The following is a 17,528-nucleotide window of genomic DNA, read 5'->3' as shown; positions in this document are numbered from 1 at the left end:
GTGCCTGGCACAGGTGAGTTCCAGGGCCCCAGGCTGTCCCCTGCTTGGTCCGGATGTAGACAGGCCAGGCTTGGGGGTGGGGCGGGATGGAAATGGGCTCTGGAAGTCGGAAAACAGCACAGGTAGAGCTTGCCCAGGTGACAGGTGGGAAGTGGAGGGGGCCAGGCGACTTACAGAGGCCACAGTCCCTATATTAATGCCCCTCCTGTTTTTTCAACAGATGTCTTAACAGGCTGAAGTGAATGACACAAATCAGCAGTGTGTGTCGTGGGCTGAATAATGACCCCCATCCCAATATGGCCACATCCTGATCCCTGGAACCTGGGAATATTGCCTTACGGGACAAAAGGGACTGTGCAGGTGTGACAAAGGGTCCTGAGAAGGAGACACACCCAGGCAGACTGGATCAATCACATGGTGCTCATAAGAGAGATTCGGTGGCAGAATCATAGGAAGCAGGAGAGGTGAGGATGAAACAAAAGGTCAGAGTGATCCCTGGGTAGAACCACAAACCAAGGAATCCAGTGGCACCCATGAACTAGAGAAGGCAAGGAGAGGGATCCTTCCAGAAGGAAGCAACCGTGATGACTTAGCCCAGTGAAATGTGTTTCTGGTCTCCAGAACTCTATGACAACCAATTTGCGTTTTTGCTGAGCCATGAAGTCTGTGTTAACTTGTCAGAGCAACGGCAGGAAACAAATACCGGCTCTGATTTGGATCTGAAGACACTGTCCTCATCTCTTCCTTTTGGGGTGACCATGAAATCACGTCTCTCTGGGAGACAGGGTGCTGCCTGAGATAGGTATTTGGTCCATGGACATTTAGTGAGCATTGGCCACATACCAAGCAGAATCCTAGGTACTGGGAACACAGCAAGAAAGAAGAGACACGTGCCCTCTTTCATGGGGCTGTCATCCTGGGTCAGGGAGTGGGGACAGGCAGCACACAATTGCCCAATGATATAATTCAAATATTAGTATCAAATATTCCAATATTAGTGTCCACAAGGGCTTCTTTGAGGTGAGGATGCCTGTGCTGAGATTTGAATGATGCTTGCAGCTCTATGAAGAGCCAGGTGGGGGTGGGGAGTGTACTCTGAGGAGAGTGCATCTTAGGCAAAGGGAATACTGCAAGGAGAGTTTGGCTTGTTCAAAGAATTGAGGAGAAGTGTGACTGGGGCCTAGAAAGTGAGATAGCAGGAAGAGGAGAAGAGATCTGCAGGGGGAACCGTCCAGGACCTTGCAGATAGGTAAGCAGACTGAATTTTATCCTAAAAGCAATAAAGATGCCACTATGGGGCTGAAATGGCAGAGTTTGAAGACTCGGAGCTGCGGTTTTTTAAAAGATCACCCCAGCAATTGTATGAATATGAAATTTGATGGGGGGGAGAAAAGAGGTACAGAGTGGCAGGAAAGATGAATTATGAGACTTCTGCAGCTGAAAAATGGAGGGTGACTGGCGGAAAAGGAGTGAAGTGGGTGGATCCAAAAGAAAGGAAGTGGGTGGGCCACATGGGAGGAAGTGAGTGAAATCACAAGGAAGTAAGTGGGTGGGGCCACAGGGAAGGAAATGAGTGATGTCACATGGAAGGAAGTGGGTGGGGCCACATGGAAGGAAGTGGGTGGAATCATGTGGATTGTTAAATAACCTTTATGGTAGTAAAAGGAAAGCTGCCCATGGAGGATGCTCTTTCAACACAATTGCTTGAGTGAGCAGGTCACTTGTGGAAATCTGGGGATAATCTTGTTGGATCGATTTCTCACTGTGCCAAAATGCAGCATAAGTCAATCAGTTGATTGCATTTGGAAGGTTTAGTCAAACTCCTGGAACTCCAATCTGGTAGGAAGTGGTAGGCATAGTGGTTAAGTGCAGAGTTTCTAGCTGTGTGATCCTGACTGGTTGCCTAACCTCTTTGTTCCTTGGTTTCCTTATCTGTAAATGGGGATAAAGAAACCCAGCCTCCAGTGGTGTTCTAGAATTAGATGAATGAGTGTGTAAACATTTATTAAATGTTGCAGCTTATCTCACAGCCATGTGTAACTCTCCAAAGTCAGCATCAACCAGAAAAAAGAGGTAATGAGTAGACCAGGGCCAATATCATTAAGGGGCTTTATTCTCCAGCACCCACCTATACACCATCATAATGATATATTACTGGGAGTAGATCCACTCAGAAATGATGCCAGGACCTGAAACATGGGCCCCTTCCTCCTGGTTTTGGAAACCCTAAAGTTCATCCTTGAGTTTTGGTTTCTTCTCTGGTCTTGGAGATCCTTTTGGCTTTGTGACTACCTCCTCTTTCTTAGCTGGTATCTCCTGCCCTACTGGCTCTTCCAGCGTGGTCACGTTCTCCTGCTCTGGCACCTGCACCTCAGGTAATTCTTTCTCCATAGAAGGTACTTCTTTTCCTTCAGCTAATACCTCCTCTTCTATCACTTCATTTTGTTCAATGGATAATAGCTATCAAAGAAAAGAAGGAAGGAAGAGAGGGAGGGGAAAGGGGATAAAGAAATCTATGTGATAACTGACACTGTAATTCTCAAGACTCTTTTCTGAACATGCCCAGGGAGAATCAATCTTTGGCTTAGAGGGTCCTTCACAGACACAAAAGGTCCACTTGCCTTTAGTGCTAAAGTGCCCAAATGTGTTTTTGTCCCTCTGGGAATAGGATCTTTGGGAGAACTACCCTTCTTCTACTCTAAGTCCTTAGTTGTGACTGCCCCTCCTCTACCTCCAGGTAGAGTGGGCCCATGATCTAGGGTTAGCTAATGAGATCCCATTCCAGAACATTACTGAGGCTTCTAAGAAGTAATTAGTTTGGAGCTGTAGGATAATCTTTGATGTTCTATGGGGAGATAACTGCTTGAGAAGGAAGCCATCATTAAAGAAACCAGAGATGGGAAGACAGAAAGCAAATTTGAGATTCTGGATCCATCCATGCCAGATGTTTTACCAGTTACATGAATTAAATCCCGTTGTTGACATTGGTAACAGAAAGAGTCCTAACTAATTCAGATGATACCTTCTAGAAGATGACCTCACTAAGGGAAAAAGAGGGACTGTGGTCCCATGCTAAAATGATAGCACCAAAGGGGAAAATCCCAGGGAGACATTTGGCTGGCATCTCAGAGAAGTGGACCAAGGGAAAAAACCTTAGTTGCTGTGTGTAACCTCAGAGCCTTGACTTTTCTAGTGTTTCTTAAGTCTGCCCTTTCTACTTCCTAATAGCAGATGCCCTTGGAATAAGGGTGACCAAGAAAGTCACCCAAAATGGGTGAGTGTCCATCCATCCTCAACCATCCTCTGACAGCATGAGCTTGTGGAACTCTTGGCCCACTTTTTTCTAGTCCATCAAGTTCCTGATCATTATGTGTAGGATAGAATCATCCAGAAAGTTGCTGATGCCTCTTACCTCATCCTCATCCTCAATCCTAACCTTGATATGGCTTTCCAGAAAGTCAGAGAAACCCTTCACGGTGTGTTCACCCTTATACACCACAGCCTGGGAAGAAAACAGAACAGTGTTAGGATGGGAGCCTCTTCCTGCAAGTCATTTGTGGATTGTTAGAAATTCCTAATAACCTGGGTTCCTCAACCTCTCTGAGTCTCCATTACCATGATTATAAAATAAGGATAATAAATATTCTTCCATCATAGGATCGTAACACAGCAGTTCAAGCATGGACTATAAAAGCATACTTCCAGGACTTAGCTGCTAGGTTGCTTTACTTAGTGATGTGATCTGCTTGCTGAAGCTCTCTGCCTCAGTTTGCTCATCTTTAATGTGGAGTCAATACCAGTACCTACTTCACAATATTGTTAGAAGTATTAAATGAGTTAATATATGAAAAATGCTTAAAACAGGGACTGGCTCATAGTATTATCACTATTTGCTATGGTTATTATTAATACTACATCAATGACAATACTAGTTGTTGTTTTACAAGTTATTTTGCACATGGTTCGTGCTCAGTCATCACTAGTTCCCTGTTCTCTTTCAGTCTTTAGGAAGGTTAAGAAGTGACTTACTGACCCCTGGTTGTCTAAATCCCTTTGCAGGTAACTCAAGAGTGGGGACCCTTGGCCTCATTCCCTCAGACCACCCTCTTTTAAACCACCTTCCCATAGCATCTTCTGCCCCAAGATGGCATCTCCTTCACAGTGCTGTGTCATCCTGTCTATAGTTCCCCACCCCTCCTCTAGTCTGATTGAAATCCTCCCCATTCTCCAGAGTCCCACATTTCCATGAAGACTTCTGCCATATCTGCCCTCCAGAATCTGTCCCTCTCCTGCAACCCAGTCACACTTACAGATGGACCCAGACCAGGATGACTCCTCCTTCCCGCTCAGCCACACTCTTCTCAGGAACAGGGACCTTGGCTCACATTTCTTTGATTGACATAGTTCCCTACATTGCCAAGTGTCATGGAGGGTGTGCTCCATCAACACTGGTGAGGATTGGTGGATGACTAGTCCCAAGATGTACAAGGCACTGATTATTTGTCTCTACTGCACATTCTCCCTTCATCTGCCCATGTTCCATCCCAACATTCCCACAGAGATCTTCCACCTTATTTCCCACCCTTTTCCATATAGTCTCAGTAGAGATCAGTCTCAATATTAAAGGAAGTCACTTATTCCTGACCAATCAAAACATCCATACCCGCTTGGCCACTGTGGTCATGCACGAACAACTGACCTCAGTTGCACATAAGTATAGCGAGCCTTAGGACTTGAGTGGCAGCTACTGACAGATATCCTTTGAACCTGAACATGAGAGGGTAATAGGGACAGGAGCAGAGAATGAAGCTGGTTTGGCAGATGGCAGAGCTGGAGATAGGGAGAAACTGGTGATGACATAGGAACATTTTCAATTATGTGGATCCAAAGAGCCCCCTGACCTGTTGAGAGTCGGTGGGGAAAAGTCTGAAGAATGGGTACCGGTCCAATGGAGTCAGCTGGATGTCATTTGCCATGATGTTGATCATGGCGATGGTGACCGTGGAGTGGTTTTGATACTTTCTGCCCAGCTCCTCCAGCACTGGGAAGAGTACCTGGCACTTCTCAGACCACGGTGCATCTGCAAGAGAGGGTCCTGGGCTCAGGCTCTGGAAGATGATGCCATCCCGTGCCCACCATCTTCTACTCCTGGCGCGGCTGCTTTTTGATTTGCACTCTTATTTATAGGGTTACTTTTACACTTGTCACAGTACCTGATCATTATATTCAATGAATTAGAAGAAAGTTGGCCTAGTCACCTTCAACCCAAACACTAACACTTTAGGCACATTAGCATTGTCTTCTCTTATTTTTCTTTTTCTCTTTTATTCCTTCCCTTTCCAAGAAAAATATGTAAGCTAGATGATTCCTCATGTTCTACCAAAACTCACATGAGAGAGAGAGGGAGGTGTGTGTGAGGGGTGGATTTTAGCCCAGGGGTTTTCAATTGGAAGTTAAGCTACTGGCCCAAGGTCAACCAGTAATTAAGCAGAAGAAATTCGAAGACAGGTCACTTGGACTTAAAGTCATTGTACTACAAATAGAACATGACAAGACACAACATTATAAATATGCCTTTCAGTCCTTGGAGGAGAACATGGCCACAAAATGAACAGGTGTTCCAAAAGGGATGACAGTGTGGCTACTCCTGGGAAGGGGACAGCACTTTGTCCCCAGATGGTTCTTTGAGCTTTGAGTGTGGCCCAGGTGCCAGGCCCTCCAGAGGGAAGCCAGAGACCAGGCGACACCAGGAAGGCCCAATCTCACCTGCTGTCCTGCCTCAAAGCTCAGAGCTCAGTTTCTGTCCTGAGAGAGGAATGGCCTTAAAGACCCCTTAAAGGCCACCTCTACATGATCATCTTCCATTTACAAATATGTGCCTCTGTGGCCACCCACTGCCTGCTGCCAACCCCAGTGCATCCTGGGAACCCAGCATACCCTGGGTCAGAACAGCAGGGTGCATAATGCCCACAGCTCCACGGGGCCAATCAGACAGCTGTACTTCCAAGAAAATGAGGTTAGTTTGGCCTTTTATCAGAACTAAATGAGTGTTCTTAGAACTCTGGGCATCAGGTAAATGCAGAAAAGCCATCCCCGCCTCTCATTTGCGGGCTGCAGATGGTGGTGATTCAGCCTCAGACCTGCAATACCTTGCTCTATGAACAAGAGATCAATTCAGAGAGACTGTCAAAGAACTGTATGATGCACTTAATCCAGCAATGGCACAAAGCTTGCTTGGAACATTAGGACTTACTGTGTGACGAGGGTAGGGTCCCTGTATCATGGAGAAAACCACCATCCCTTCCCCACAGGTTCATTGTTACACACCTTACATGCCTGACTCACAATAAGTGCTCACTGAATGGTGAAAGAGATGCCTGTTTAAAAGATGCCTGAAGTAACTTCAGAGTCAGCTTCCTCAGTGTCTCATGGTAGAAGAGACGGCCTCTAGCTTTGGATCTCATATGCAAACCAGAAACCATGGAAAAGTTAGGGCAATAGTCCTAACTTAGATAAGTGTTGGAAATAATAATAGGAATAATAACATCGAAAATGGCTGTTGTCTACTGTGTTTACACCAGACACTGTGCCAAGTCTTTACAGGAAGACTTTGGGTCTCCACCTCCAAAGGGCCATTGGATAAGTCCCATAAAGCCCAAAGCAAGGGAACTCTGTACTCTGTACAGCAGTATAGGTTCTGCCAAAATCACGCAAGAGAGAGAGGGGTATGTGGTGAAGGCGCTGCAGTCGGACTGCAAATGGTGGATACTGGTAGCTACTTTCAGAAGGATGTTGGTTGGTAAGGATTAAATGACTCAGCAATGACTCAGCATGAGGTGTTCAATGAAACCACATGAGCCATCGGCATTATTATTGTTGCAAATAGCCACAGGCCTGGAGGTGGAAGGCATGTCATACATTCTGAGAATTAGATTTGCGGGGGACAGCGTTGCAGTGTAGCCAATAGCATCTTGATCCAATCTCTTTGGGTGTCTGCAAACCATCATTGGTAGGGTGCGGTGCGTCCATAGGTTTTGGAGATTGCAGAGCTCAAAGATTCAGGAGCAACACTTGAAAAGTACCCTTGGGTCCCTGAGCCTGCCACGGCCTCTGTGGAGGTACTTACAGAACATCACAAAAACGTCCCTTTCTTTGTCAAAGACGACCACATTGAAGTTCTTCCCCACAAGCTTCTTAACTGGACCCTGATCCCAATAATCTGGAATCTCTTCGCTGGACTGATGTTTCTAGGAAGCAAATTTGAGAGGTCTAACTGTGTCCAGAAAGGGATGGAATATCATAAAAGAGTCTTCTTCTCTTGTCATTGAGTAACCACTGCCTGGCACATAGTAGGACCTCAATCAGTGGTTTACAAATGAATGAAAGAATGAACTCAGCCCTTGCATCTGTTCAAAGAAGTGTTCAAAATCCCAGGCCACATTTTTCTGTGCAACTTTTGCCTCATGCATGGCCCTTGTATCTACACCCTTTTCTTCATTAGCTTCGTTACTACCGTAGTCCAGTTGGCCTACGTCTCTCACCTGCATCACTCTAAGAGACCCCTAGTGTTCTCCCTGCATTTCCTCCAGTTCTTTCTCCCTACCTTCATTTTCTACAAGTAGGGCTGTTTCCAGCTTCTCATTGCCCTTAAGATAAATGAATCTTGACGGTGCTATGAGGCCTTGCTCTCTGGCCTCTGCCCAATTCACCAGCTCTTTCTCCCACAATGCCCTCCCTCACTCCAACACCAGCATCTGGAAGGCATTTAAAAATTTCTTCAGTGGGAGTGTGAAGGAGGTGTGTCCTGGGCATGGAAGATGGGCAGTGGTGAAAATGGCGGAGAACTAGGAATGGGATAGATTAGGCACCTCATGTCAAGGGGCACAGGAGGCCATGTTGGCCTTTGAGAGGGAAAGAGACATCTCTCCTCAGATGTAACTGGGAGAGAGAGAGAGAGGAAGGACCAAGTCCCAGTTAGGTGTGGAGATAGGGTGATGGGAAATGGGAGGTCGAGACTTCTCTTTTCTTTGTGAGGTATGGGTAGAACTCTCAGCTAAGAGTGAATGTAGAAATGGGGAAGAAGGTGGAATAGACTCAAAGATCAAAAGAGTGGACACACTAAGAGAAATTCATACAGAGGTGCCAGGATGTTTCTGAGCCCACGGAAGTTTTGGTTAATGACTCTGTTGCCATCCAGCTCCATGACCATGTTTTCCTCTAGTATCAGCAGGGAAGCTAAGTGGGACCAACTAGAGTTGGAATTTTACCTGGTGAGGACTACAGGGTATGAAGGTGGTGGAAGATGAAGGAGAAAAAGGAATTGACAGAGCAACAAGAGTGGAATCCGAGTTCAATGGAGGATGGTACTAAAGAGACTGAGAAATGGGATCAGGAGATTGGAGGCCAGGGGAAGCATGAGGAATGGTAGGAATGCAGGTTACAGAGGAGGGAACTGAAAAGATGGAAACCTGGACACGCACGAGGCATTTGCAGGAGCTGCTGTTTCTAACTGTAGCCCTGAGAATAGAGGCTGAGACGACATGGAGGCTGACTCAGCAGCTGCGGGAAAAGGGTATCAGCTATGGACGTCTCTGGAAATGATGGCAGAACAGGTGTGGCAGGCAAGAGGGCAGCTAGGAGATCATATCCTCAGAGAGTGAAGGGGAGACCATCACAGCACAGCAGCCAGGAGAGGAAAATAAGTGATCTAAAGTCCAAAAGCATGGTCTCTAAAGAATAGAGGGTTTTTTGAAGGTAGAAGGAGTAGGAATGTTTTGGAGGTAACAATAAGAACACCAGCCTTCCCACTTGGCCCATGATGATGTTATACATGAAAGAGGAACAGCTTCTCCTTGAAGAGGCAACAGGGGACGAAGCAGTCCTAGGGGACAGAAAGCATGGAAGCACTCCGAGGGAGGTGCCTATAGAGGTTGGGTTGTCTGGATTGTCTGGATTTACTCGTTATTCCAGAATATTTTTTGATGAATGTTTTACTCTCTTTACTCTCAATTGATTCCCAGTTTGGAAAATAACAGGTTCCCTTACTCAGCAGAGTAGTTGAGGAGACAGCAGTTGTCAATAACCAGTGGGTGACGATGTGTTATGCGACTCTTGTTATGGTTTGGAGATGCAGAGTCACCTTATGTGTGAGACAATGCAAGAATGCTCAGAGGTGACGTGGTTAGATTATGGGAGCTATAATCTACTGATGGATTAACTGAGTGGCAACTGTAGGCAGGTAGGATGTGGCCGAAGGAGGTGGGTCGCTGGGGGTGTGCCTTTGGGGTTTAAATTCTGCCCCTGGTAACAGAGCTCTCTCTGCTTCCTCGTTGCTGTGTCCTGAGCTGCTTTCCTCTTCCACACCCTTCTACCATGATGCTCTGTCTCACCTCAGGCCCATAGTTGAGCTATGGAGTCAACTGACCATGGGCTGAACCTCTGTGTGAGCTAAGAAAGCTTTTTTATCTTCTAAATTGTTCTTGTTATGTCTTTTGGTCACAGTGATGCAAAGTTGACTAAAACAACTACCTTTCTGAGTCTCTCCTTTCAACAACATAGATCCCCTCCTACCCTCACCCAACCAGAAGTTTCCTAAAATATTTTGAGGTTAAATCCTGATTGCTTTGTCTGTTCTAGTTCAAGTATCTACCTTTGGACCAAGTAGATCTCATATAAGGGGCTACGACCCTCCTTTCTAGTTAGCTCTCCACAGTGCCTGCCATTTTTATTGGAAATTTACTCAACAACTCAAGAATGAAGGGTGGGATTATAAATTCAGGATAGTTAAAAGTTGGATAGATTCCAGGTGGGGAAAATGGGGAGATTTCCCCACACTGAGCCAAGAGGTTGACCTTTATTCTGCTTCTTCATTCAGGCAGCCAATGGCAGCAATATTCCAGGAAAGGAATGATTTCTGAGGTTCTGGATGAAACTTACCTCAGAGCACGCTTACCTTGGCAGCGTTACTTAGGAAGCTGCGGCCAAATCTCCTGAGGTTTTCATAGGTTATCTCATCTGAAGGCATTTTGTATCTGGCATCCGAACTCAAGTTTAGGATTTGGACACATGGTATATTGAACTCCGAGACCCGGAAGTACTCAAAGACACGCTTGTTTTTCGGTTGGTCTGTGTCCACAAGGATGAAAAGGATCTGCCAAATGAAACAAAAGCCTTGTCTCTCTGGACCTTTTGCTAAGGGAGAGAAACTGCTTTAAGGCTGTGGACTAATGCAATGGAGACAGTGGGGTGCCTGGAGACCCTCCGAAGGACAGTAAAGTCAGCCCCACACCAAAATGCAAGACAGGTAGCAGTTGTCAGCCAGGCTTCAGCGTCTCGTGCTGTGTACCATCCACACAACTTTAGGAAGTCAGGAAGTCCTGAGGTTCCGTCTTCATCTGCACCTCAGTTTCCTTATCTGTAACATGGTGACGCAAATAGTACCTGCCTTAGAGGGTCCCTGTGAGAATCAAACAAGGAAACCATGGAAAGGCTTAGTTCAGTGAAGGGCAGGTAGAAAATGTTCAGAGTGCGCCAACTCTTGTTATTATCCAAATTTATAAAAGAAACCCATGACATGACTCACTTATTCATGCAACAAAGACTCATCCGGTACAGACCACGTACTAGGAATTTTACTGAGCACAGGAGATACCACACTGCTGGAAGCGGACTACCTGACCATGGCGGAGCTGATGTTCTAATGGACAGATGACAACTGAGTAAACAAACTAATAAATCCAGAGAGCAATGATGGACAGACAACAGAACAGGGGCGTGGCATAGAGTGCACAGAAGAGGAAGCAAGATGATCAGGAGGAGAATCTAAGGAGGTGACACTTTGCCTGGGACCTGAGTGATGAGTACCCAACCCAGGAACAGTGATCCACATGGTGGACACTGTCAACCCAAAGGCCTGGTGGCAAAGCAAACATAGAGCTCAGAATGTTCTAGGGACAGGAAAACCATTGTGACTTCAACACCACGAGGGACAGTGTCCTGGGAGACCAGGTTAGAGGCGGTCAGCGGTGAGGATGGTGGTCCAGGAGAGAGCTTGGGCTGGGTTTGGATGTAATGGGAGGCCCATGAAACATGATAAGCCCGGTCACTCTGGTTGCAGAGGAAATTAGGAGAGGAAGCAAAGGACAAGTTAGAGCCCTGCAGATCCCACGGTCCAGGTCAGTCATCCATTGTAAGATGAAGGCCTCCACAGTGTGCCCCTCTCTTCTAGGCCCCAGGGAGAGTGAAAGACAAAGCAGGCCTGTGAAGCCACCCTCATGTACTTCCAAGAAGTACTGGCCACCTTGGACACGCTGGGGCTGGAGTCCCGAGGCCGTGAGGTGGACCTGGGGGTATAACTTATTAGTATAACTATATAGTCAATATTAGTCCTACTGTGTATCTTTGGCCCAATAATTGGCATTTGGAAAGATCACTAATTAGGGAAAAGAGAATTCAGATCCTCATCTCTCAACCTATGCCTAAAATAAATCCCAGCTGGATCAAAGAGTTAAAAGAATAACCTGAAAGATAGTTTGGCCAAGAAGATGGTGGACTAGAGGGAGGCTGCGTTCCTTGTTACTCTGTAACTCGGGTTTCAAGCAGAGGAAACTCTGTTTCTCTGTGAGGCAGTCTTTGCTGCCCATGGATCCCCTGCTGTTTACCCCATTTGTCCACCTTGATCACCTGCAGTCTGCCGGCATATCGCCTACTTTTTGAGTGCAGATTATTCACTGACTGCTGCCTATCATCCACCATTTGCCCGTTTGCCTGCCTCTTGCCTGCCCATCGCCTGCCTTTCACCTACCCATCACCCACTGCCTGAGGTCCACCCGCTGACCATCCACTGGTAGCCTGCAGAACTCTCACAGACTACCAGCAGATCGCCAGCTCCCTGCTGTTGCCCTGGAAGTCCACTGTCACAGTACCCACAGGTTTGGTTACTCGTGGCTGCTGCCATTTGGGGACAACAACTGGGACCTGCAGGACCCCTGGCCTGACTGACTGCACCCCGCCTCCAGGATCCCCGGCCCTACCAAATGCACCCCATACGGACTCGGCACCCACGCCCCGTACTGCAACTCCCCACTTGCCAATGTGTTTGGAAGCCAGTGCAGCCATCTTGGATTATCCTGGAAGCAGAAGCTGCCATCTTTAGGTGGGGCCAATCCCATCCTGAGACACCTGATGGAGACTGGAAGCTCATTGTCAGGTACCTCTCATGCTTCAGGCTACCGAAGATTGGGAGGTTTGAATAGTATATGACTGTTATAGTGTAGATTTATTTCTCCTTTTTGAATGAAAAATTTTAAGTTTTTATTTCTTTATTTTTCTCACTCTATTTTCCTTTTGTTTACCTGTTTCCTCAGAGTCTCTTTCTCCCTTTTTCATGCTAACAACCAACTTCTTTTGATTCTGCATTCACTCTTCCTATGATCTAGTACTTCTATATACTCTTTTTTATCCCATTAACAGTTACATCCTACATCCCTCCCCATCCTCTTTGTCCACCATTAGAAACTGCAAACCTCATTGCAAATATATTTGTTATACTACAGATAATAATTGAACTCATCCTCTCTGTTTATTATGACAATACTGTTAACATCTTCATAGGGCCTCTTTGGTTTAGGGCTGCATATTGTCTGTACTGGGTGCTGCTAATATTGATGTCCCCCTTAAAGAATAGGTTTTGGAAACCTGCAGGGTCACTATAGGGGGGAAACTGCAACTCACCTTGGGTCCAGCTCAATGGACTCAGCCCACCATGGACTGAACATCTGGAACCACAAGCCCAAATGAACTTTTCCTCCTCCTTTAAGTTGTTTTTGTGAGGTATTTTGGTCACAGTGACAAAAAGCTGACTAACACACTTGGCTTTATTCTCTGTTTAATTTAGGTTTAAAAGTTTTTATTTTTTTTATTTCAGAATAATTTATATTACATGAAAACCTATACTCCAACAAAACAGAAAATCTTGAAGACACTGACAAATTTCTAGAGACATATGATCTACCCATACTGAATCAGGGGGACATACACAATTTAAACAGATCAATTCAAGCAATGAAATAGAAGATGCCATCAAAAGCCTACCAACCAAGAAAAGCCCAGGACCAGAAGAATTCTCAGCCAAGTTATACAAGACCTTCAAAGAAGAACTAATACCAATACTCCTCAAAGTATTCCATGAAATAGAAAATGAGGAAACTTCCAAACTCATTCTGTGAGGCTAGTATCACCCTGATACCAAAACCAGACAAAGACACATCAAGGAAAGAAAACTTCAGACCAATCTCCCTGATGAACATAAACACAAAAATTCTTAACAAAAGCATATTTTAAAAGATAGTGCACAATGATCAAGTGGGGTTCATCCCAGGGATGCAAGGTTGGTTCAACATCCAGAAATCAATAAATAATTCATCACGTCAATAGACAAAGTTAAGAATCATATGATCATTTCAGCAGATGCAGAGAAAGCATATGATAAAATACAGCACCCCTTCATGTTTAAAACACTAGAAAATATAGGGATAGTAAGAACATATCTCAACATTGTAAAGGCTGTCTATGCTAAGGCCAAGAACAGCATCATTCTATATGGAAAAGAATTGAAAGCATTCCCTCTAAAAACTAGAACAAGGCAGGGATGCCCTCTTTCACCACTTCTATTCAACATTGTCCTTGAAACTCTAGGCAGAACATTGAGACAGACAAAAGAAATTAAAGGAATATGAATAGGAAAAGAAGAACTCAAACTATCACTATTTGCCAACAGCATGATTCTATATTTAGAGGATCCAAAAAATTCCCACCAGAAAACTTCTAGAACTAATAAATGAATTCAAAGTAGCAGAATATAAAATCGACACTCATAAATCTAATGCATTTCTATTCATAAGTGATGAATCCTTTGAAAGGGAAATTAGGAAAACTACTCCATTCACAATAGCCTCAAAAGAAAAAATACTTGGGAATCAATCTAACAAAAGAGGTGAAAGACCTCTACATTGAAAATTACAGAACACTAAAGAAGAAGTTAAAGAAAACCTTAGAAGATGGAAAGATCTCCCATGTTCTTAGATAGGCAGAATTAATATTGTCAAAATGGCCATACTACCAAAGGCTCTATACAGATTCAATGCAATTCCAATTAAAATCCCAGTGATGTACCTCATAGAAATAGAGAAAGCAATCATGATATTCATTTGGAAAAATAAGAGACCCAGAATAGCCAAAGCAATCCTTAGCACGAAGAGTGAAGCAGGAGGCATCACAATACCAGAACTTAAACTATACTACAGAGCAATAGTAACACAAATGGCATGGTGTTGGCACCAAAATAGGCAGGTAGACCAATGGTACAAAACAGAAGACACAGAGACAAACCCTCATAAATACAGTTTTCTCATACTAGACAAAGGTGCCAAAAACACGATGGAGAAAAGATAGCCTCTTAAACAAATGGTGCTGGGAAAACTGGAAATCCATATGTAGCAAAATGGATAAAACTCAACTGCATAAAACTCAACTCAAAATGAATCAAGAACCTAGAAATTAGACCAGAGACCCTGCACCAAATAGAAGAAAAAGTAGGCCCAAATCCTCATATCATGTTGGCTTAGGACCAGACTTTCCTAACAAGACTCCCAAAGCACAAGAATTAAAATCAAGAATAAATAAGTGGGATGGATTCAAACTAAAAAGCTTTCTCTCAGCAAAGGAAACAATAAATAGTGTGAAGAGAGCCTACAGAGTGGGAGGAAATCTTTTCCACAGGCACTTCAGATAGAGCACTAATCATCAGAATTTATAAAGAACTCAAAAAACTTAATTTCAAAAATACAAATAATCCAATCAACAAATGGGCTAAGGAAATGAACAGACACTTCACAGAAGAAGATCTACAAGCAATCAACAGATATATGAAAAAAAGTTCAACATCTTTAGTAATAACAGAAATGCAAATCAAAACTACCCTAAGATTCCATCTCACCCCAATTAGAATGGCGATTATCAAGAATACTAGCAACAATAGGTGTTGGCGAGGATGTGGAGAAAAAGGTACACTCATACATTGCTGGTGGGGTTGCAAATTAGTGCAGCCACTCTGGAAAGCAGCATGGAGATTCTTTAGAAAACTTGGAATGGAACCACCATTTGACCCAGCTATCCCACTCCTTGGCCTCTACGCAAAGGACTTAAAATACTACAGTGTATTGTGGCTATTGATGCAGCCACATCAGTATTTAAAGCAGCACACTCACAACAGCTAGATTGTGGAACCAACCTACATGCCCTTCAACAGATGAATGGATAAAGAAATTATGATGTATATATACACAATGGACTATTACTCAGCTGTAAAGAAGAATAAAATTATGGCATTTGCAGGTAAATGGATGGAGTCGTAGAATATCATGCTAAGCAAGATAAGCCAGTCCCAAATAACCGAAGTCCAAATATTTTCTCTGATAAGTGGATGCTGATACATAACTGGGGGCGGGGGGCGGGAGGGTTAGGGAAGACTGGAGGAACTTTGGATTGTGTAGCGGGAAATGAGGGGAGGGGAGGGGGATGGGGGTAGGAAAGATGGTGGAATGAGACAGACATCGTTACCCTATGTACATGTATGAGTACGCAAATGGTGTGACTGTACATCATATATGATCAGAGAAGTGAAAAGTCGTGCTCCATTTGTGTATAAGGAATCAAAATGCATTCTGCTATCAGATATAACTAACTAGAACAAAAATTTTAAAATTTTGGAATAATTTACATAAAAAACTTGCTATTATCATACTTCTTATAAAAATTAAGAGAGTAATTGGGAAGAGTCCCCAGATTCTAGGCAGGTTAGTACATGATGTGTAGGTATAGACCTCAGGAGAAGCTGATTTGTCTCACGATGATAACGGTGACAGTAATCACAAGCTCCACGTATTAGATTTTTGCTGATTGCTTTACACATAGACTTTCTAATTCATCTTACAAGTCTTCATTTCCCATAGGAGGATCCTGAGGCTGAGAGGTTAAGAAACACGCTTAAGACAACATAGCTTATAAGAGGGAGAGGATTTGAATTGGAGTCTATTAAGTCCAGAATCTCAGCGACTATTTGCCAGTGCATGCTGCTTCATGCCTGCAGGCTTTGCGTATGCCTGAATTTCAGGCAGGACTGGTCTTCTTTCCCCCTCGTCTCCCAGCTAACTGCTCCCATATTGCAATCCCCCCCCCATTAGTACAGATGGTCCATCAAAACGTCACGTTCCCACAGTGGCCTGATTAAAAAGATGAGTGAAGGAGGAGTATGAGCTTAGCCAAAAAGGAGGAGAGGCTGGGCCAGAATAACCAAGGAGGCCTATTTAAAATTAAAAAGTAAATAATGCATAGTATTGATATAGGCAAATAAGGAAATCAATATGCAAATCATTCCCGACTGAATTTATAATAAGCAGGGCAGGCGAATGACCTCACAGTCTGCATGATTGGCATCCCCATCCAAAAGCCCCAAAGAGCAAAGGCCCATTCTCCAAACCTTGTTCTGGAACTCCTTCGATGCCATTTTATAATGCTGGATTATGACACCGTATGCCTCGGAGGTTTTGGAGATGAAGAGCAGCATGTGACTGAAGACGCGCATTTCGTAAATCAGATCCTTGCTCTGAAATTCCAAGGAAAACACGTCATCGCAGACCTACACAGTCACCCCAGCTGTCCGTCTCCCGGGGACCCTCTGCTTACTGACCTCAGTGTTGTATTCAATCACAAAATCTGTAAGGTGCTCTTTTATGATCTGTTGGAGGTCCTGTTTGTTGTTACTGTCATTAATGAGCTCTTGGCGTTTCGCGATTCTTCCCTTGAGCCAAAGAAGAGAATCATTTGGAGGGCAGTAGCTTCCTTGATATAGTCATTTAATGCATTCAAACAGTGCCATCTTGCCCTGGGATGGCAAGGAAAGGCCAGGGCAGAGGCAGGTGTATGATACATAATCCATTTACCTGATAAATACCAACCACTGAGCCGATTGGCCTGCGGGTGGAGTACGGCTGTGGTAGCCATGAAAATCTCAGACCTATAAACCTGGAGTCTGATTGACTGATACTGCTGCTGGGCTCTGAATCCATCAGAATGTCTGTGCCAAGGCCGAGCAGGGTGTAGCACCCTAGTGCCAACCAGTGACCCTGGGCATCAGGTTCCCTGATGGACAATCCTGATGAACCCTCTTGGACTCTGCTGCCACCCATGCCTCCCTCCCTCCCTCCCTCCCTCCCTCCCTTCCTTCCTGCCTTCCCTCCTTCCTTCCAAAGGGTCAGACCATCTCCATGGTCTAATGCCCCTCAGAGTTTCCCCTACCTCTTTGATTTCCTTCTGAGGCATTTTCCCTAATAAATATTTTGCATTTCTCACCCTGCTTGGTAACTCCTTCTCAGAAGGATCTGGACTAACAGAAACTGATTTGATTCTTGGTAGCCCAGGACTGAAGTCTCTGGGAGAAGGAGAAGCGGCAGCTATGTCCGAATTTCTAT

At 44.7% G+C, this 17,528-nt stretch overlaps 1 protein-coding gene across 1 annotated transcript in view; it reads right to left on the bottom strand.

The window, feature by feature from the left end:
- Positions 1-2,130: 2,130 nt before the first annotated feature.
- Pdilt (protein disulfide isomerase like, testis expressed) overlaps positions 2,131-17,528 on the bottom strand; it is a 37,708-nt gene continuing 22,310 nt past the window's right edge. Inside the window, exons 6-12 of the mRNA XM_047533935.1 lie at positions 16,748-16,858; positions 16,538-16,663; positions 9,953-10,150; positions 7,127-7,247; positions 4,902-5,080; positions 3,413-3,502; positions 2,131-2,460 (exon numbers count right to left, since the gene is read on the bottom strand). Coding sequence (XP_047389891.1) covers positions 2,227-2,460; positions 3,413-3,502; positions 4,902-5,080; positions 7,127-7,247; positions 9,953-10,150; positions 16,538-16,663; positions 16,748-16,858 — 1,059 coding nt within the window. The 3' untranslated portion in view covers positions 2,131-2,226. The remainder of the gene's footprint in view (positions 2,461-3,412; positions 3,503-4,901; positions 5,081-7,126; positions 7,248-9,952; positions 10,151-16,537; positions 16,664-16,747; positions 16,859-17,528) is intronic.

The sequence above is a fragment of the Sciurus carolinensis genome, chromosome 18, assembly GCF_902686445.1.
Source record: "Sciurus carolinensis chromosome 18, mSciCar1.2, whole genome shotgun sequence".
In the NCBI taxonomy this organism is placed as follows: domain Eukaryota; kingdom Metazoa; phylum Chordata; class Mammalia; order Rodentia; family Sciuridae; genus Sciurus; species Sciurus carolinensis.
This window is presented reverse-complemented; position numbering and strand designations above follow the sequence as displayed.